The sequence below is a fragment of the Somniosus microcephalus genome, chromosome 4 (genome assembly GCF_052327205.1).
Source record: "Somniosus microcephalus isolate GS21.2 chromosome 4, FLI_Smic_1.0, whole genome shotgun sequence".
Classification (NCBI taxonomy): Eukaryota; Metazoa; Chordata; class Chondrichthyes; order Squaliformes; family Somniosidae; genus Somniosus; species Somniosus microcephalus.
Window position 1 is genome coordinate 99,539,167 of NC_140990.1, and position 20,994 is coordinate 99,560,160.

Below are 20,994 nucleotides of genomic sequence, written 5' to 3' on the forward strand. Positions count from 1 at the left end.
CCAAATCCTGACCACTCGTTGTGTAAAAAGGTTTTTCCTCATGTCGCCTCTGGTTCTTTCCCAATCACCTTCAATCTCTGCCCTCTGGTTAACGACCCTTCAGTCACTGGAAACAGTTTCTCCTTATTTACTCTATCTAAACCCTTCGTGATTTTAAACACCTCTCTCAAATCCACTCTTGGGCTTCTCTGCTCGAAGAAGAACAACCGCAGGGGAGTCAAACTCATTTTACATGGTGGGCCTGACCCGATATCCTGGCACTTGGCGAGGGCCACATTCAGCAACAGTTATTACACTAGAAATAGATGAAGATAATCTATATCGGTACTTACTTACATTTCGATTTGATTTACAGCTACTGCTGCTCCCGATCCCTGGCAGCTCTGAGCTTGAACCATTGCATCAACATTTGGAGCAAGTGACTGGGCTGGGGCCTGTCCTGGATAAAAACATGAGGACCACTTGTCACCACAGAACTTTGTTACCCAACCACTGACCCTGGAAGTGAATTCCACAGCCTCACAACTCTCTGTGTAAAGAATCATAGAAATTAACAGCACAGAAGGAGGCCATTTGGCCCATCTTGTCCATGCCGGCCAACAAAGAGCTATCCAGCCTAATCCCACTTTCCAGCTCTTGGTCCGTAGCCCTGTCGGTTACGGCACTTCAAGTGCATATCCAAGTACTTTTTAATTGTGGCGCGGGTTTCTGCCTCTACCACCCTTTCAGGCAGTGAGTTCCAAACCCCCACCACCCTCTGGGTGAAAAAAATTCTCCTCAAATCTCCTCTAAACCTCAAACCTTAAATCTGTGCCCCCTGGTTGTTGACCCCTCTGCTAAGGGAAATAGGTCCTTCCTATCCACTCTATCTGGGCCCCTCATAATTTTATACACCTCAATAAGGTCTTCTCTCCACCTCTTCTGTTCCAAAGAAAACAAACCCAGCCTATCCAGCCTATCCTCATAGCTAAGATTCCCCAGTCCAGGCAACATCCTTGTAAATCTCCTCTGTACCCTCTCTAGTGCAATCACATCTTTCCTGTGGTGACCAGAACTGCACGCAGTACTCTAGCTGTGGCCTAACTAGTGTTTGATACAATTTAAGCATAACCTCCCTGCTGTTCTTATGAGTGAGTGCATCTCTTGCCACACTTAGCTGGTGAACGGCCTCTCCCCGATGTGACTGTATCCATGAGTTTTCACGTCAGACGGGCAACTGAATCCATTCCCACTGTCCCCACATTTACACTGTTGATTCAGGTGGGTGCACGAGTCTCACAGGCTAGACGATGGGTTGAAAGGATCGAGACACAGAGCATGTTGTCCTGTTTCTCCCCGCGATTGGTGTTTTTCCTTCTGTATCCAATTTAGATACTGTGGCGTACCGATCACAGAAAGGACACAATCCGCTTTTCGGTCCATAGACTATAAATCAGGCGTCATGCCTTTAAGAAGGATCACACCTTTAAGAAACTCGATCTGCAACATAGTTAAGCCCAGAGCGGGGGAGGAGAGTCGAAGCTGTGGACTGATTAAAAGCAGTCAGACTTGGTGTAGTCTCTGACGCCATTTTTGTGTTCAACATGTAGCCTCAACAATTAAACCTTTTCTGTTGAACCTCTCCGAGTTCAGTATTTTTTGCTAGGAGTACGTAGACTCCTACAGTGGGGACCCCGACGCTCAGGACGACTCCTAAGCGTAACCATGGCTGACACAAACGCAGTTTCTGTGAAGCTGTCGGAGTTCTGGGAGAACCTGGCCACCGCCTGGTTCCTTCAAGCCGAATCGCAATTCCGACTCCGCGGCATCACCGCCGACGCAACGATGTACGACTACCTCCTCGCCTCCCTGGGCAGCTCCACAATCACGAAAGTCTGGACAACACTACAAGACCCTCCGGAGGAAGGCAAGTACGCACATCTCAAGGCCGCGCTCCTTAAAAAAATTCACAGCCTCCCAATTTTTGCGCAACTGCCACCTCCTCGACCTCCCGGGCCTCGGTGACTCCACGCCGTCAGACTTGCTCTCACACATGCTTGCTCTGACCGACGAGAAACCGCCCGGCTCCCTCTTCCGCACGCTCTTTATCCGCCAACTACCTCCCAGCATCCGCCCGGCGATCGTGGCATCCAGCCTCACGGACCTCGAGGTCCTGGCCGACGAAGCCGATAAGCTCCTGTCCGCCGGCTCCAACCACGCCGTCACCCCCGACCTGGCCTGCGCAGCGGCGGCGCGTGCTCCACCCTCTATCGCGCGGCCACACAGCTCGGCCACGAGGCCCCCCAGGCCCCCACGTCCCCCAAGCCCTCCGACCCAGGGCTACTGCTACTTCCATACCCGGTTCGGCGCACAGGCACGCCGCTGCAGCCATCCCTGCACGTTTCCAACCGCCCCCACACCGGCCTACACGATGGCTGTGGGGCAAGCAGGCGCGCTGCTGTATGTTACGGACAGCGCCTCCGGATGCCGTTTCCTATGCGACACAGGCACGCAGCGCAGCATCATCCCCGCGTCCGCCCTCGCGATCCAGCGAGGCGACCGCGGCCCTGCGCTGGCTGCCGCCAACGGCACCGACATCCGGACGGACGGCACCCGCACCGTCACCATCGACCTCGCAGGCCGCCGCTACCACTGGGAGTTTATCACCGCCAAGGTGCTCTCCTCGGTGCGGATTTCCTGTGCGCCCACGGCCTGTTGGTCGACATGCCTCGGCGCCGCCTAGTGTACATGAACACCATGTCACCTATCCCGGGCGCCATGGCCCCCCCCCCCAACCCGCCGAAATGGCGTGGCAGTGCCGCGCCCGCTCAACGGACGACTACTCAGCACTCCTGGCTGAGTTCCCAGCCCTCACCAACCCGACCTTCTCTGCGAAAGTTGCTTAGCACGGGGTAGAACACTTCATCCCCACCACAGGCCCACCGGTGTATGCCCACGCCCGCAGGCTGGACCCGGCCAAGCTGGAGATCGCGCGGGCCGAGTTCACCACAATGGAACAGCTCGGCATCATCCGCCGCTCCAACAGCCCCTGGGCCTCCCCACTCCACATCGTCACCAAACCTGACGGGGGATGGCGCCCCTGCGGGGACTACCGGCGTCTAAACGACGCCACCACGCCGGATCGGTACCCCATACCGCACATTCAAGACTTCTCGGCTAGACTGGCCGGCCGCTCAGTCTTCTCCAAAGTCGACCTGGTGCGCGGTTACCATCAGGTGCCAGTCCACCCCACGGACGTTCCCAAGACGGCCATAATCACCCCTTTTGGACTATTCGAGTTCCTCCGAATGCCCTTCGGCCTCAAAAACGTGGCCCAGGCCTTCCAGCGGCTCATGGACTCGGTCCTCCGGGTCCTGAAGTTCCTCTTTGTCTACCTGGATGACATCCTGGTAGCTAGTTCCCCCAAGCAGGAACACTTCGAGCACCTCCGCACCCTGTTCCAGCGGCTCAGTGAGCACGGGCTCATCATCAGCCCAGCCAAGTGCCAATTCGGCCTCAGCAGGATCGAATTCCTCGGCCACCACATCACGCAGGACGGAGCCATTCCCCTGCCCGCCAAGGTGCAAGCCGTCCAGCAGTTCCCCCGGCCTACCACCATCAAAGGCCTCCAGGAGTTCTTGGGGATGATCAACTTTTACAACCGCTTCATTCCTGGAGCGGCCTCCCTCATGCGGCCCCTATACGAAGCCGTCCGGGGTAAGAAAGACAGAATGGCGATCGAGTGGTCGGCAGACATGTTGAGCGCTTTCAACTCGACCAAAAAGGCGTTCGCCGACAGCCCAACGCCAGGGTGGCCTTCACCACGGACGCCTCCGACCACGCAGTCGGCGCCGTGTACGAACAGTGGGTCGACGGGGCCTGGCAACCGCTGGCCTTTTTCAGCCGCCAACTGCGCCCCCCGGAGGCCAAATACAGTGCCTTTGACCGCGAGCTCCTCGCACTGTACCTGGCAGTCCGCCATTTTAGATTTCTTCTGGAGGGCCGCCCCTTCACCGCGTTTGTCGACCACAAACCCCTGACATTCGCGATGGCAAAATCTGCAGACCCGTGGTCAGCCAGGCAACAACGCCAGCTCGCCGCGGCGTCCGAATTCACCACGGACATCCGGCACGTCTCCAGTCGAGACAACGTGGTGGCCGACTGCCTATCCCGCCCCTCCGTCCACGGCGCCCACCTGGCAGTGGACTATGCTCAACTGACAGCGGAGCAACGCACCGACCCCGATCTGCTCTCCGCGCCCACAACCCTCCCAGGGCTGCGACTGACTGACGTCGCCTGTGGCCCGTCCGCCGTCACAGTCAAATGCGACACCTCCTTGGCGCAACCCTGCCCCGTAGTCTCGGCGTCCTGGCGAAAACGGGTGTTCGACATCGTCCACGGCCTCTCACACCCCGGCACCCGCGCGTCCATTAGACTGGTGGCCAACCGATTTGTCTGGCGCGGCCTGCGCAAAGATGTGCGCATCTGGTCTAGATCCTGCATAGCTTGCCAGCGTGCCAAAATCCACCAGCACGTCAAAGCCCCACTCGAGGAGTTCACCGTGCCAGAAAGAAGGTTTGACCACGTCCACATCGACCTCGTCGGCCCCCTGCCGCCCTCACAAGGTCACACGCACCTGCTGACAATCGTCGACCGTACCACCCGCTGGCCCGAGGCCATTCCACTGACGTCCACCACCACCGCCGACATCGCGAGGGCGTTCATCGGTACCTGGGTCGCTCAGTTCGGCGCCCCCTCCGACATGACGTCAGATAGAGGCCCGCAGTTCACCTCTGATCTGTGGGCCGCCATCGCCCGAAACCTCGGGGTGGCCATTCACCACACCACGGCTTACCACCCCCAAGCCAACGGACTGTGCGAGCGATTCCACAGGTCCATGAAGGCGTCCCTCCGTGCCAGCCTCGAGGACAAGGCTCGGATCGACTGCCTTCCATGGGTGCTACTTGGCCTACGCTCCGCGGTCAAAGAAGACCTGCAAGCCTCGGCGGCGGAACTCGTGTACGGCCAGCCGCTGCGCATACCCGGAGAGTTCCTGCCCACCGCCACGACCCCCTGGTCGGCTGACCAGCACCGCCGCGCTTTCGCCAACCGAGCACAACAGTTCGCTCCGGTACCCACTGGCCGGCACGGCGAACCAGCAACCCGCGTACCACCTAGCCTGCACGTGGCCAAATTTGTTTTCGTGCGCCATGACGCCCACCGAGGACCTCTACGGCCCCCATACGACGGACCCTACAAGGTACTCCAGACGGGGAACATGTTCTTCCTCCTCGAAGTGGGCGGCAGAACTGACAAGGTGCCGGTCGACTGGCTCAAGCTGGCGCACCTAGAGCCCGACGAACCCGTTCGAGTGGGCCAACCCCCACCGCGGGGCAGACCGCCTAAGAGCCCGATGCGTCCGACCGCCCCGCTCCCGACACCAACCGCCAAGAGCCGTTCTGGCCGTGCCATCAAGCCGCCACGCCGGTTCGTACACTCCCTACTAGCGGATTCTGGGGGGAGCTGTGTGGCGTACCGATCACAGAAAGGACACAATCCGCTTTTCGGTCCGTAGACTATAAATCAGGCGTCATGCCTTTAAGAAGGATCACACCTTTAAGAAACTCGATCTGCAACATAGTTAAGCCCAGAGCGGGGGAGGAGCAGTGGAAGCTGTGGACTGATTAAAAGAAGTCAGAATTGGTGTAGTCTCTGACGCCATTTTTGTGTTCAACATGTAGCCTCAACAATTAAACCTTTTCTGTTGAACCTCTCCGAGTTCAGTATTTTTTGCTAGGAGTACGTAGACTCCTACAATACTTCACGTGTGGGAAGGGATTTACTCCATTGCCCCAACTGTTGACACTCTCGTGTCCACATTGAGAACAGTTGCTTTAAATACTCTGACAGTGAGAAAAGCTTTCAAAGTTCAAAGCAGCTGATGCACGATCAGCTCATTGATACTGGAGAGAGGCAGTTTCAATATCCTGTGTCTAAATTCACCCCACCTGCTGAGACTCCAGTGAGTTCACATGTGACTGCAGGGGTTTAGATTCTGTTATTAATCACACCCAGGACTGAACCATGGCAGAGTGCCCGTGCACTTGGGATTCTGTGTGAATTATTGATGAATTGTCTCTCAATGGGATCACAGAAACTCATTCTCCATTCACTAATTGGGGCTTTCAATGTTCCCCGGCATGCTCCGGGGGAGAATGTGCCGATTCATACTGGAGGAGCCCAACGCGCAGGCGCAGTGCCCGCCTGTATTTCGAGCATGCGCAGTGTCATAGTGCTCAGAGCCAGGCGAGTTCAGGGAGTGAACAGTTGATGGAGATGGGGTTTTTGCGTCGATTACGAATCAGCGGGGCGCAGGGAGGTAATGTACCCGGCGGATGGGCTTCATAAACACCTAGTGTAGGCTGCAAGCCCCGAATGAGAACGAACAGGTTCCGCGTTTGCAGCTCCAGGGCTTTTTCGCGGTAATAGGCCCAGGCTAACGGCGGCCATCTTTGTAAAGGAACGCTGAAGATTTGGGTGTCACAGACTTGCTTCATCGAGCAGTAGAGCGCATGCGCGGCCATCTTTCTGAAGGAATCATCAGTGGGTCCCAGTGAGTGCACTTTTTTGGTTTGGGTGCTAAAACAAATGATATGTAACTAATAAAACTTTAAATAAATCTTAACAAATTAAATTAAAATGTGGTTGGCCGGTGTGATGATGCACTCAAGTCCTCGCGGCGCCCACCGGTCGCGTAAGGCCTCGAGCATGCCGGCGGATACCGCGTGCTCCATCCCCAGGGCCATCCCCACTGAGGGGAACCAGTGAGTGTAGAACTGAACCCAGCCAGAGTTAGCACCTTCAGGGGAGGAGAGGGCGGGGAACCAGTGAGTGTAGAACTGAACCCAGCCAGAGTCAGCACCTTCAGGGGAGGAGAGGGAGGGGAACCAGTGAGTGTAGAACTGAACCCAGCCAGAGTCAGCACCTTCAGGGGAGGAGAGGGAGGGGAACCAGTGAGTGTAGAACTGAACCCAGCCAGAGTCAGCACCTTCAGGGGAGGAGAGGGAGGGGAACCAGTGAGTGTAGAACTGAACCCAGCCAGAGTCAGCACCTTCAGGGGAGGAGAGGGAGGGGAACCAGTGAGTGTAGAACTGAACCCAGCCAGAGTCAGCACCTTCAGGGGAGGAGAGGGAGGGGAACCAGTGAGTGTAGAACTGAACCCAGCCAGAGTCAGCACCTTCAGGGGAGGAGAGAGAGGGGAACCAGTGAGTGTAGAACTGAACCCAACCAGAGATGGTGGAGAAAACTGGGAGCGGAGAAAAAAACTCTTGAGACGTGCGATGTGTTTGGATTTTAGCACAGGGAGGACGGAAATGTGTGGGACGGGGATTTACAGCTTTGGAGGAACAAGAGAGGAAAGAATGTTCTTTAGAAACTAGAATTGTCTGTTCTGAATTTCTGTCCTGTACTTACAGTGACGCGTTTTGTAAACTGCTTTTACAGGGTATTAGAAGGGGAGGATTTGCAGATGGGAAACTCAAATGAAACATCAAGATCTGACGGAGTCACTTGTTTCATCAGGACCTGAATATTATCGGCCTTTGAATGTGGAAGGAGAAATGTTTGTCTGTTCTGTCTGTGGAAAAAGATTTCAAACATCAGTGTGACTGGAAAAGCACCGAGACACACACACCCGAGTGAGAGTGTTCCAGTGCACTGCCTGTGGAAAGAGCTTTAACCAGTTACACAGCCTGAAGAAACATCACACCATTCATAGCGGGGAGAAACAGTACACGTGTTCTATGTATGGACGAGGCTTCAACCAATCGTCCAACCTGGAGAGGCACCAGGACAGCCACACCACGGAGAAACCATGGAAATGTGGGGACTGTGGGAAGGGATTCAGTTCCCTGTCTGAGCTGGAAATTCATTGGCGCAGTCACACCAGGGAGAGGCCATTCACCTGCTCTGAGTGTGGGAAGGGATTCACTCAGTCATCTGACCTGCTGAGACACCAGCGAGTTCACACTGGGGAGAGACCGTTCACCTGCTCCATGTGTGGGAAGGGATTCACTCAGTCATCCGACCTGCTGACACACCAGCGAGTTCACACTGGGGAGAGACCATTCACCTGCTCCATGTGTGGGAAGGGATTCACTAATTCATCCACCCTGCTGACACATCAGCGAGTTCACACTGGAGAGAGGCCGTTCACCTGCTCCGAGTGTGGGAAGGGATTCATTCGGTCATCCGACCTGCTGACACACCAGCGACTTCACACTGGAGAGAGGCCATTCACCTGCTCAGTGTGTGAGAAGGGATTCTCTTTGTCATCCGACCTTCTGACACACCAGCGAGTTCACACTGGGGAGAGGCCGTTCACCTGCTCTGTGTGTGGGAAGCGATTCACTCGGTCATACCAACTTGTAACTCACCAGCGAGTTCACACAGGGGAGAGGCCGTTCACTTGCTCTGTGTGTGGGAAGGGATTCACTTGTTCATCCAACCTGCTGACACACCAGCGAGTTCACACTGGGGAGAGACCGTTCACCTGCTCCGTGTGTGGGAAGGAATTCACTGGTTCATCCCAGCTAGTAACTCACCAGCGAGTTCACACTGGGGAGAGACCGTTCACCTGCTCTGAGTGTGGGAAGCAATTCACTCAGTCATCACACCTGCAGAAACACCAGCGAGTTCACACCGGGGAGAGGCCGTTCACCTGCCCTGTGTGTGGGAAGGGATTCCCTCAGTCATCCGACCTGATGAGACACCAGCGAGTTCACACTGGGGAGAGACCGTTCAGCTGCTCTGAGTGTGGGAAGAAATTCACTCGATCATCCAATCTGCTGAGACACCAGCGAGTTCACACTGGGGAGAGGCCGTTCACCTGCTGTGTGTGTGGGAAGGGATTCACTCAGTCATCCGACCTGCTGAAACACCAGCGAGTTCACAAGTGACTGCAGGGGTTGGATTCTGATGTTATTGCTACTGTTCATCGCAGCCTGGACTGAATCATGTTCATTCTGACAGTTGGGGTTTGTTTCTGCTGATGTTAATAACCCCTATAACTGGGCTGGAGTTTAATATTTTGATGTTTCAAAAAACACAGTACATTGATATTTGATGTCTCCAAGATAAGAGGAGACTAATTGATGTCCTGTTACTAACTGCTCCATTTTTGGGCCTTTTCTCCTTTCTAACTCGAGATTATTTCAGTTCTCGTACCTTCGGTTACTCTCATGGACAAGTCCCAGCTCCCCATACCTTCCAGAGTGCCTCTCCTAGCCTTGGTATCCAGGGAAGGTCTCGGTAACACGCCCGGGATTACTAAACACAAAACCCAGTCTGTTAATCACTTTCAGCTACTGGACTTAGCGTGTGTCCCACAGCATCTCTCTCACCTTCGATGTGTGAATAGAGCATCACGCCTGCAAACCTGCTTTCAATTTAAATTTGAATCCACTCAGCAAATGTATATAAAACAATACGTACAAGTAAACAGATCACATCAAATAATTGGCAAAGGTTTAGAGTCAACAAGATGAACAAGTGAACACATCACGGCCCAATACCCCAGCTCTATATTCACAGGAGAAAGTCTGTCATCTAACTCCTCGAGTGGACAGAATAGAGAAAGATCCCAACTCTAAAAACATCTAGAATCTGTTGTAAATATCTTTCAAATCCTGACTGGTCCAATCTGTCAGTTTCCTTTCAATTGAAGTGAATGGAAGATGAGAGGGGTGTTGGCATATGGACCTCGGTTAATTCAGCTTCTGGAAGGTGTTCATCTTTAGTTCATTCAATATCAGGGAAAATGTGGTTGGTATCATTAGAGAGAGAGAGATTTCACTGAGCAACAGCTGGTGTTTGCAACCAACTGGCCTTGGATATTTTCATCATAGAATATTTCGATCAGAAATATGATGTTGGGATAAGAAAAGTCTGGAGACTAGTGGTTTGTGCTGCCCCAGGAAGGCCAGTGTTTTACCTGCTTCTAACGTTGTTCACGTGTGTTGAAGAAAATGCAGACTTGTGTCTCTGGACTGTGCAGTAGCCAGAGACGACCATATTAGGCAATGCCAGCTCCAGTTTGATAAGAAGTTGATGGCAGAGCAAGAGATCCAGCAGTTTTAAGAATTTATCTCCCGTTATCTGCAGACATCGAATGTCGCAGCGTGCTGACAAAATTGGACTTAAGACTTTAACCTATTGGGTTAAATGATAGAGTAGATACAGAGAGAGTGTTTCCACTTGTGGGGAAGAGCATAACTAGAGGCCATCAATATAAGATAGTCACCAAGAAATCAAATAGGGAATTCAGGGGAAACTTCTTTACCCAGAGAGTGGTGAGAATGTGGAACTCACTACCACAGGGAGTGGTTGAGGTGAATAGTATAGATACATTTAAGGGGAGGCTAGACAAGCCTATGAGGGAGAAGGGAATAGAGGGTTATGCTGATAGAGTTAGATGGGGAAAGACGGGAGGAGGCTCGAGTGGAGCATAAACGCCGGCATGGACTGGTTGGGCTGAATGGTGTGTTTCTGTGCCGTATATCCTGTGTAATCTTATTTTCCAAGACACATTGCTCGAAGGGGAGGATAAATGACTCGCATCCAAACACAATTGTTACTTTTGTCTTCTTTGTAATATCACAAAGTCTGGGCATAATTTGTCTGTGAAATTAAAATTGATTATATGGACTAGATGTAATTGAATCAGGAAATGTATTATAGAACGATGTGCGTTTTGAAATTGTTAATTGAAATCGAAAGTGTTAAACATGAGCTTGAGTCTGTCAACTAGATTATGTGAAGGGAGATATTCGCAATTAATAGACAACATGGTAGGAGAATTAGTAAAGGATGTGTTAGTAAAGAATAGAAAACAGGAACCAAGGGATGAGGAAGATGGGGAACATGAGAATCAGTTTAAATCGCAAAGAAAGCGAGAGCTGACAGTATAGCTGGGAATAGGAGCCACGGCAAGGTTAGCAGGAGTAAACAGAATAGATATATATAGAAAGTATGTGGGAACACGATGAGGTAATGAAGAGGCAATGAAAAAGATTATTGTCAAACAATGAGGCTAACCAGAATCAAGGCCTTACTCGAGGCATCGTGTGTAGCCTCTGTGTGACATTTGTGATGAATGTGGTACAGAAGGGACTGGACAACATCGAGGGGAATCAAATCCCTTTGTTTATTCATGAAGAACAGCAGAGAAAATGGTTTAAAGGAACCAAGACATAGACGATGTGAGGCAGCCAATGGGAATGGAGTTTCTGGCCCCGAGGGAAGGGGATTGAAATGAAGATATTAGACCAGTGGGATTGGTCTTGTCTTTGTTAAGGAGAAATGGAAATGAAACGAAACCTTGGAAGGTGTATCGGGTAGAATCGGTTGGAATGGGGGAAGACTCTGAGTTTGGTCCGATCCATAAACAGAATGAGGAATAGCCAAGATATCTGATTAAGAAGGGGGGAACTTGGATAGCACCAGATCTGCAGTGTTGTACTCTGAAAGGGACAACATGGGTTTTTAGATGTGACGTCGTCCATCAACAGACTGTTCCAGCTTGTGGGTTCACCCTCGACAAAGAATCACCAAAATGCCAGATTGGAATAAGTAAATGGGGCGAAGACCAAACTGATAGCGTGTATAAAGGAAAAGGACAGGATTGTGTGACTACTACTGCCACTGATATGATTGTGGGTTCACCCCGATGCCCCATACTAGAACATCACTTTTGTTTGATTCCAGCGAGAAACGGGCGTGTCGGTGCTAAAACACCGGGACTGGTCCATCATCATAACGCCACTTATCTGCTGATGAGACTGCCTCTGGAGGATGAAGCCATTCGAGCCATTCCACATATGGGACACTATATACCTCCCCTGTCTCTGGCTTTAAAGGGCAAAACTGAGCGAATTAGGACATCCCAGAAACACACCGTGCAAATGATACAGACAAATAGAGAGACAGAACAGGCAATCCCCAGACTTGGGAATCATGAATAGTGGGAAGTAGTATCTAGTGTGGAACTACATCCTTGGGCTAGATTGTTCCCGATGGGATTGGTGAGAGCACAGATAATAGCTTTAGGGATTCTGGTCATTGCGTTCTGCTGTGTAAGGAAGTCGATAAGGGACATAGAAAATATCAGGAAAGGTAAGGAGATAGCAAGGGCACCAAGAGGAAGCCAGGATTATTAAAGACAAAGAAGGATATCAAACACTTTGGCAAGAGGTAACGTAACCCATAAAAAACAAAAAAAGTGGGACATGTTGGCATATGGACCCCGGTTAATTCAGCTTCTGAAAGGGGTTCATGTTTAATTCATTCGATAAAGGGAAACATGTGGTTTGTATCATTAGAGAGAGAGAGAGATTTCACTGAGCAACAACTGGTGTTTTGCGACCAACCAGCCTTCGATATTCACAATAGAATGTTTGGATTAGAAATCTGATGTTAGGATAAGGAAAGTCCAGAACTCGTGGTTTCTGCTCACCGTACCAAGGCCACGATGTTTATCTGTGTGTTGTTGATGTGGACGTGTGTCTCTGGGCTATGCAGGAGCCAGAGGCGACCATATTAGGCAATGCCTGCTCCAGTTTGATCAGAAAACAGTCTATAAATGTCAGCTTTGTCCTTTGTTCGGGAGCACGGAGATCCCCAGGCCTAGGTACACGGGCCCCACCGGGGACTGGACTCCGCTTGTAAATTGCTTTTTATGCTGAAGTTAAAGAATAAAATGATTAGAAACAGAAGATTGAATTCGTTACTACTCAAGTGATCAAACAGAAGTTTGTTTTAGAACATAACATAAGAATTAGGAGCAGGAGTCGGCCATACGGCCCCTCGAGCCTGCTCCGCCATTCAATAAGATCATGGCTGATCGTCCACCTCAACTCCAGTTTCCCGCCCGGTCTCCATATCCCTTGATTCCCCTAGAGTCCAAAAATCTATCTATCTCAGCCTTGAATATACTCAAAGACTCAGCATCCACAGCCCTCTGGGGCAGAGAATTTTAAAGATTCACAACCCTCTGAGTGAAGAAATTCCTCCTCATCTCGGTCTTAAATGGCCGACCCATTATCCTGAGACGACTGCCCCCTAGTTCTGGACTCTCCAGCCAGGGGAAACAACCTCTCAGCATCTACCCTGTCAATCCCCTTCAGAACCTTCGTTGCACCGCCTCCAAGGCAAGTATATCCTTCCTTAGATAAGGAGACCAAAACTGTGCCCAGTACTCCAGGTGTGGTCTCCCCAAGGCCCTGTACAATTGTAGCAAGACTTCCTCACTCTTATACTCCAACCCCATTGCAATAAAGGCCAACATGCCATTTGCCTTCCTTATTGCTTGCTGTACCTGCATGCTAGCTTTCTGTGTTTCTTGCACGAGGACACCCAAATCTCTCTGAACACCAACATCTGAAAGTTTCTCGCCATTTAAAAAATATTCTGTTTTTCTATCCTTCCTACCAAAGTGAATAACCTCCCATTTCCCTACATTATACTCCATCTGCCACCTTACTGCCCACTCACTCAGTCTATCTATATCCCTTTACAGACTCTTTGTGTCAACACTTGGTTCTTCTATTGAAGTCTTTGTAACTTCAAAACTTCCGTAGGAATTAAAAATCCGTTAAAACAGCAGAAATCATTAGTAAAGCTTCATTATTAACTGTGAATAAAACAGAGCTCCGTTAACTTCAATAATTCCAATTTAATTCGGAGCAATATTTTATGAACTAAACACAATACAGAACAGATGAAATAAAACAAAATAGCACACACTGAGAGAAAACTGAATTACCTCATGTTTACCTTCAGGCACTTTCCCAAATGACCAAAAATACTGAATATAACTGGAGAAAAATTGGCTTTTCACATTTAAACAAATTAAATCAAAGGGCTTTGGAAATTTCAAACCAAGGATCAGGCACATGGTGACCATAACTCCAAGGCTGAAGCTTATCTTTTGTAAAACAATCTCTTGCCGGGCTTTCAGAGTGGCCCAACTTGCCCCAGTCACAATATCTCCCCAGCAGTGTCTTTAACTTCTAATGTAAATCACAAAGCCTCCCCCTGCTTCTAGTCCCACAATCTGAAATTGGAATGAACAAACTTAACATCTTCACACTTGCTTAAAACTCCCAACATCCAAGACAAGACGACAAAGCGTTAAACGGCCTTTAGCTCAGTGCACAGGAAAGTGGGCGGAGCTAAAACAAACACAACAGACACTTTTCTTTAAAGACAGACTTTCAGACAAAAGGAATACTGTAACTTCTTAAACATTCATGGTCAGGAAAACTTCCACACTTTAACACACACTTTCACACAAATTGAAATTCCAGCATCCTTTAAGGTTCCTGTCACTCAGTAATCTTGGGCTTCATTTTTCTCGGCACAGAAGCTGACAGCTTCAGTGTTGGTTTCAACTTCAAGTTTCTTTTTTTCATCTTTTAAATTGTTCTCTCAGCAATTTATTCCCGAATTCTGTTTTTTCCCTTTGCTGAGTTATCAGATGGGTTAGCTTGCCTCTTAGATCTTTTCACCTCTCTCGCTCCCACTGTCTCTCCTGCTCTTTATGCTTCTCCTCTCTCACCTGTTCGTTTCTCTAGTCTGCGTGCAGAGGTGGGTTGCGTAAGCCAATATACGATTCCCTTTGTCCAATTTGAACTTGCCCTTGTCAATTTGATTCTGGACCCAACCAACCGCTTTTCGGTACGAGTCACCTTCTGGACTCGTGAGGAATGATATCAAGTCAGTTGCAGGGAGCAGCTTCCCATGTTCCTTGTCCCCGGCACGCCCTGTCAGGTTAGCCATGCTCAGCAAACCAATCGCTCAACTACTGGTAGGAGGTTAGTCCTACACCCCCTCAGAGATTCTCCTTCCTGGATCGATCGCCTGGCCGAGAAAAATTACTGGGCCACAGATCTCAGGACCCCAGTTATACTGAACAAAATGTTTATTAATAACTATCTGTCAAGTCGTCCTGCCGCGGTCGCCAATTTGTTGAGTTTCTGGGTCTGTGCCCTTAACTCCTAAGTTACCAAAGATTTGACTTGACTCGTATTGGTGAGAGTAATTATATTTTATTCAGTATCAGCGAGACTCAAAACAATACAGCATCAGAGCAGTAGTTAAACAAGGCACAATCAAGGTTTATATTACCCATTGGGCCCTGGGTAGAAGACGCGATCTCCACAGGTCAACCCCCATCGGACCCGGTCTCTAGGCTTGCTCATCCACCCGGTGTGACGGGTGTGGGTCCTCCGCCAACCTGAAACCCTCCTCTGGTGGATGTTCCCAAGCTTCAGGCCAAATGCCTCGACAACCTAAGTGTTTGAGAGAGCCCTTCTTATACTTCTTCTTCCCAGCAAAGCCTGTAGGGACCAGTTAACCCAATCATTGATTCAGACCTGAAACCGCCCTGTCCAATTACAGGGATGCCCCGTCCCTAATGATCCTGCCTGCCCCTGTCAGCTCCTCATCTCACGACACCCTGACATCAGCTGTTTCTGACCATCAAGACCCATATATGGGGTAGTTACAGCAACACAAAGGGAACATGCCTCCATCAGTAGAGATATGGTGTCCTTGCCGTTTGCCGATGTTTTTAATTCTCGGCAGATTTAACATTCCACACAGTGGCACCACATCTGACCTTGATAGTTGTGTCCCACAGACAAGCTGTCTGTTTCTTACATTAAAATCTGAGTCAAGGGAGGCACAAGGCCAGCATTTCAAATCAAAACGCTTCTACCCAGGGCAGATTACACTGGTTTGAAAAACATGATTATAAGGGCAGCAACAACACAATGAAATCTTTAAACTACAATTAATAATAGAATCAGCTGATTTAGTTCATGTTAGTTAGCAGGGAGACTCAGAAAGTAAGATTTGCCCCTTTCTTACATCTCCAACTCCTCTTTCACCCCTACGATCCAACCCCCCTCACCTCAACTCCTCTTTCACCGCTACTCTCCAACCCCCCTCACCCAACTCCTTTTTCACCCCTACTCTCGAACCTCCTCTCATCTTCCACGCACTTCAATTGAAAGTAAAACGAGATTGTACGAGTCAGGATTTGAAAGATATTTACAACAGATTCTAGATGTTCTTGGAGTTGGGATCTTTCTCTATTCTGTCCACTCGAGGAGTTAGATACAGACTTTCTCCTGTGAATATAGAGCTGGGGTATTGGGCCATGGTGTGTTCACTTGTTCATCTTGTTGACTCTAAACCTTTGCCAATTATTTGCTGTGATCTGTTTACTGGTACGTATTTTGTTAAAATACACTTGCTGAGCGAATTCAAATTTAAATTGAAAGCAGGGTTGCAGGCGTGATGCTGTATTCACACACTAAGTCCAGTAGCTGAAAGTGAACGGCCTCTCCCCAGTGTGAACTTGCTGGTGTCTCAGCAGGTGGGATGACCGAGTGAATCGGTTCCCACATTCAGAGCAGGTAAACGGCCTCTCCCCAGTGTGAACTCGCTGGTGTCTCAGCAGGTCGGATGACACAGTGAATCCCTTCCCACACATGGAGCAGATGAACGGCCTCTCCCCAGAGTGAACTCGCTGGTGAGACAACAGGTTGGCTGAGCGAGTGAATCCCTTCCCACACTCAGAGCAGGTGAACGGCCTCTCCCCAGAGTGAACTCGCTGGTGAATCAGCAGGTCGGATGACTGAGTGAATCCCTTCCCACACTGAGAGCAGGTGAATGGCCTCTCCCCAGTGTGATCTCGCTCATGTCTCAGCAGGCTGGATAACTGAGTGAATCCCTTCCCACACTCAGCGCAGGTGAACGGTCTCTCCCCAGTGTGAACTCGCTGGTGTCTCAGCAGGTGGGATGACTGAGTGAATCCCTTCCCACACACGGGGCAGGTGAACGGCCTTGCCCCGGTGTGTGACTGCGCCGATGAGTTTCCAGCTGGGACGGGGAAATGAATCCCTTCCCACAGTCCCATTTCCACGGTGTCTCCATGGTGCGGGTGTCCTTGTGTCTCCAGGTTGGACGATCAGTTGCAGCCTCGTCACACACAGAACACGTGTACGGTTTCTCCCCACTGTGAATGGTGCGATGTTTCTTCAGGCTGTGTAACTGGTTAAAGCTTTCCACAGGCAGTGCACTGGAACACTCTCACTCGGGTGTGTGTGTCTCGGTGCTTTTCCAGTCACACTGATGTTTGAAATCTTATCCCACAGACAAACATTTCTACTCCCACATTCAAAGGCCGATGATATTCTGGTCCTGATGAATCGAGTGACTGTCAGATCTTGACATGGTGTTTGGTTTGAGTTTCCTGTCTGCAAATCCTCCCCTTCTAATACCCTGTAAAAGGAGTTTACAAAACTCATCACTGTAAGTACAGGACAAAAATTCAGAATAGACAATTCTACTTTCGAAAGAACATTCTTTCCTCTCTTCCTCCAAAGCTGTAAATCCCTGTCCCACACATTGTCCCTCCTCCCTGTGCTAAAATACAAACACATCACACGTCTCAAGACAGTTTGTCCTCCGCTGCCAGTTTTCACCACCAACTCTGGCTGGGTTCAGTTCTACACTCATTGGTTCCCTTCCCTCTCCTCCCCTGAAGGTGCTGACTTTGGCTGGGTTCAGTTCTGCACTCACTGGTTCCCCTCCCTCTCCTACCCTGAAGGTGCTGACTCTGGCTGGGTTCACTTCCTTACACTGGGATCCTGAAGCCCAGCCCACTATTGGTTCCTTTACAAAGATGGCCGCACATGAGCTCTAGAACTGATTGAAGTAGTACGCTGCGGCACAAATGTCCTGCTTTCCTTTACAAAGATGGCCGCTGTCAACCGGGGCCTATTACCAGGAAAAAGCCCCGGAGCTGCAAACGCGGAACCTGTAGGTTCTCATTCGGAGCTTGCAGCCTATACCAGGTGCTTATGAAGGTCACCCGCCGGGTGCGTTACCTCCCTGCACCCGGCTGATTCGTAATCGGCGTAAAAACCGCGTCTGCAACCTTTCTGTGTTTTTCACACTCGCAGGGCCTGGATCACAGTGACTCTGCGCATGCTCCAAACACTGCCGTGTATTGCGCCTGCGTGCTGGGCTCCTCCAGTGTGAATAGGGCACATCCTCCCCCGCATGGCATGCTGGGCTACAGAGGCGCCATTGAAAGCCCCAATTACTGAATGGAGCATGAATTTCTGTGATTCCCATTGAGAGAAAATTCATCATTAACTGACACAGAAACCCAAGTACACGGGCACTCTGCCATGGTTCAGTCCTGGATGTGATTAATAACAGAATCCAAACCCCTGCAGTCATAGCAACATAGAAGATAGGAGCAGGAGTAGACCATTCGGCCCCTCGATCCTGCTCCGCCATTCAATGAGATCATAGCTGATCATCCAAATTCAGTACCCTGTTCCTGCCTTCTCTCCATATCCCTTGATCCCTTTAGCCTTAAGAAATATATCCAACTCCTTCTTGAATACATTTAATGAATTGGCCTCTACTGCCTTCTGTGGTAGAGAATTCCACAGGTTCACCACTCTCTGGGTGAAGAAATTCCTCCTCACCTCGGTCCTAAATGGCTTACCCCTTATCCTTAGACTGTGACCTCTGGTTCTGGACTCCCCGACCATCGGGAACATCCTTCCAGCATCTAGTCTGTCTAGTCCTGTCAGAATTTTATAAGTTTCAATGAGATCCCCTCTCATTCTTCTAAACTCCAGTGAGTATAAGCCCAATCGACCCAATCTCTCCTCATACGTCATTGCTGCCATCCCAGGTATCAGCCTGGTGAATCTTCGCTGCACTCCCTCCATGGCAAGAATATCCTTCCTCAGATAAGGCGACCAAAACTGCACACAATACTCAAGATGTGGTCGCACCAAGGCCCTGTACAACTGCAGCAAGACATCCTTGCTCCTGTACTCAAATCCTCTCGCTACGAAGGCCAACATACCATTTGTCTTCTTAACCGCCTGCTGCACCTGCATGCTTACCTTCAGCGACTGGTGCACAAGGACGCCCAGGTCTCGTTGCACTTCCCCTTCTCCCAATCTATTGCCGTTCAGATAATAATCTGCCTTCCTGTTTTTGACACCAAAGTGGATAACCTCGCATTTTTCCATGTTACATTGCATCATCTGCCATGCTTCTGCCCAATCACCCAACCTGTCCAAATCATCCTGGTGTTTCTCGGCATCCTCCTCACAGCACACACTTCCACCCAGCTTTGTGTCGTCTGCAAACTTGGAGATATTACATCTAGTTCCCTCGCCCAGATCATTAATATATATTGTGAATAGCTGGGGTCCAAGGACCGATCCCTGCGGTACCCCACTAGTCACTGCCTGCCACTCGGAAAAAGACCCGTTTATTCCAACTCTTTGCTTTCTCTCTGCCATCCAGTTCTCTATCCAAGTCAATACCTTGCCCCCAATCTCATGTGCCTTAACTTTACATGTTAATCTCTTGTGCGGGACCTTATCGAAAGCCTTCTGAAAGTCCAAATACACCACATTCACTGGTTCTCCCTTATCTATTTTACCAGTTACATCCTCAAAAAATTCCAGTAGATTAGTCAAGCACGATTTACCTTTTGTAACTCCATGTTGACTTTGTCTGATCCGGTCACTTTTCTTCCAAGTGCTCTGCTATTAAATCCTTTATAATGGACTCTAGCATTATCCCCACTACCAATGTCAGGCTTACCAGTCTGTAATTCCCCATTTTCTCTCTACCACCTTTTTTGAACAGTGGGGTAATATTAGCTACCCGCCAATCCATGGGTACTGTCCCAGAGTCTATCGACTTTTGGAAGATAACCAGCAATGCATCTACTATTTCTAGGGCCACTTCCGTAAGTAACCTAGGATGTAGATTATCAGGCCCTGGGGATTTATCGGCCTTCAGTCCCATCAATTTCCCTAACACTATTTCCCTACAAATACTGATTTCTCTCAGTTCCTCCCTTTCATTGGACCCTATGTTCCCCGACATCTTTGGGAGGTTATTTGTGTCCCCTTTGTGAAGACAGAACCAAAGTATGTATTTAATTGAACTGCCATTTCTTTGTTCCCCATTATAAATTCCCCTGATTCTGACTGCAAGGGACCTACGCTTGACTTCACCAATCTTTTTCTCTTCACATATCTATAAAAGCTTTTACAGTCAGTTTTTATGTTCCCTACAAGCTTACTCTCATAGTCTATTTTCCACCTCTTAATTAATCCCTTTGTCCTCCTTTGTTGAATCCTAAACTGCTCCCAATCCTCAGGTTTACTGCTTTTTCTGGCCAGTTTATATGTCCTCTCCTTGGATCTTATGCTATCCCTAATTTCCCTTGTTAGCCACGGTTGAGTCACCTTTTTTGTTTTATTTTTATGCCAAACTGGGATGAACAAATTCTGTAGTTCATCCAAGTGATCTGTGAATGTTTGCCATTGCCTATCCACCGTCAACCCTTTGAGTGATATTCCCCAATCAATCCTACCCAACTCACACCTCATACCATCGTAGTCTCCTTTATTTAAATTCAGGACCTTTGTCTCTGAGTCAACTGCTTCACTCTCCATCTTAATGAAGAATTCTATCATATTATGATCGCTCCGACCCAAGGGGCCTCGCACAACAAGATTGCTAATTAATCCTTTCTCATTTCATAATACCCTGACTAAGATGGCCTGATCTCTAGTTGGTTCCTCGACATATTGGTCCAGGAAACCATCCCGTATGCACTCCAGGAATTCCTCCTCCACAGTATTGTTACTAATTTGGTTAGCCCAATCTATATGTAGATTAAAGTCACCCATGATAACTGCTGTGCCCTTATTGCACGCTTCTCTAATTTCCCATTTAATGCCATCCCCGACCGCCACATTACTGTTTGGAGGTTTATATACCACTCCCACTAACGTTTTCTGCCCCTTGGTATTTCTCAGCTCTACCCATACAGATTCCACATTATCAGAGCTAATATCTTTCTTTACTATTGTGTTAATCCCCTCTTTAACCAGCAAT

General features: G+C 49.6%; 1 protein-coding gene and 1 pseudogene across 2 annotated transcripts in view; one reads left to right on the forward strand and one right to left on the reverse strand.

Annotated features, from left to right (window-relative positions):
* The window catches only part of LOC147119579 (uncharacterized), a 64,940-nt gene extending 47,542 nt beyond the window's left edge, over positions 1–17,398 (reverse strand). The window contains exon 1 of the mRNA XM_085985159.1: positions 16,380–17,398. Coding sequence (XP_085841285.1) covers positions 16,380–16,960 — 581 coding nt within the window. The 5' untranslated portion in view covers positions 16,961–17,398. The remainder of the gene's footprint in view (positions 1–16,379) is intronic.
* On the forward strand, positions 6,281–12,749 carry LOC147119581 (uncharacterized; annotated as a pseudogene). The gene is made up of 2 exons (XR_015078039.1): positions 6,281–6,592; positions 7,483–12,749. The product of XR_015078039.1 is annotated as an uncharacterized LOC147119581 (transcript).
* Positions 17,399–20,994: the final 3,596 nt, after the last annotated feature.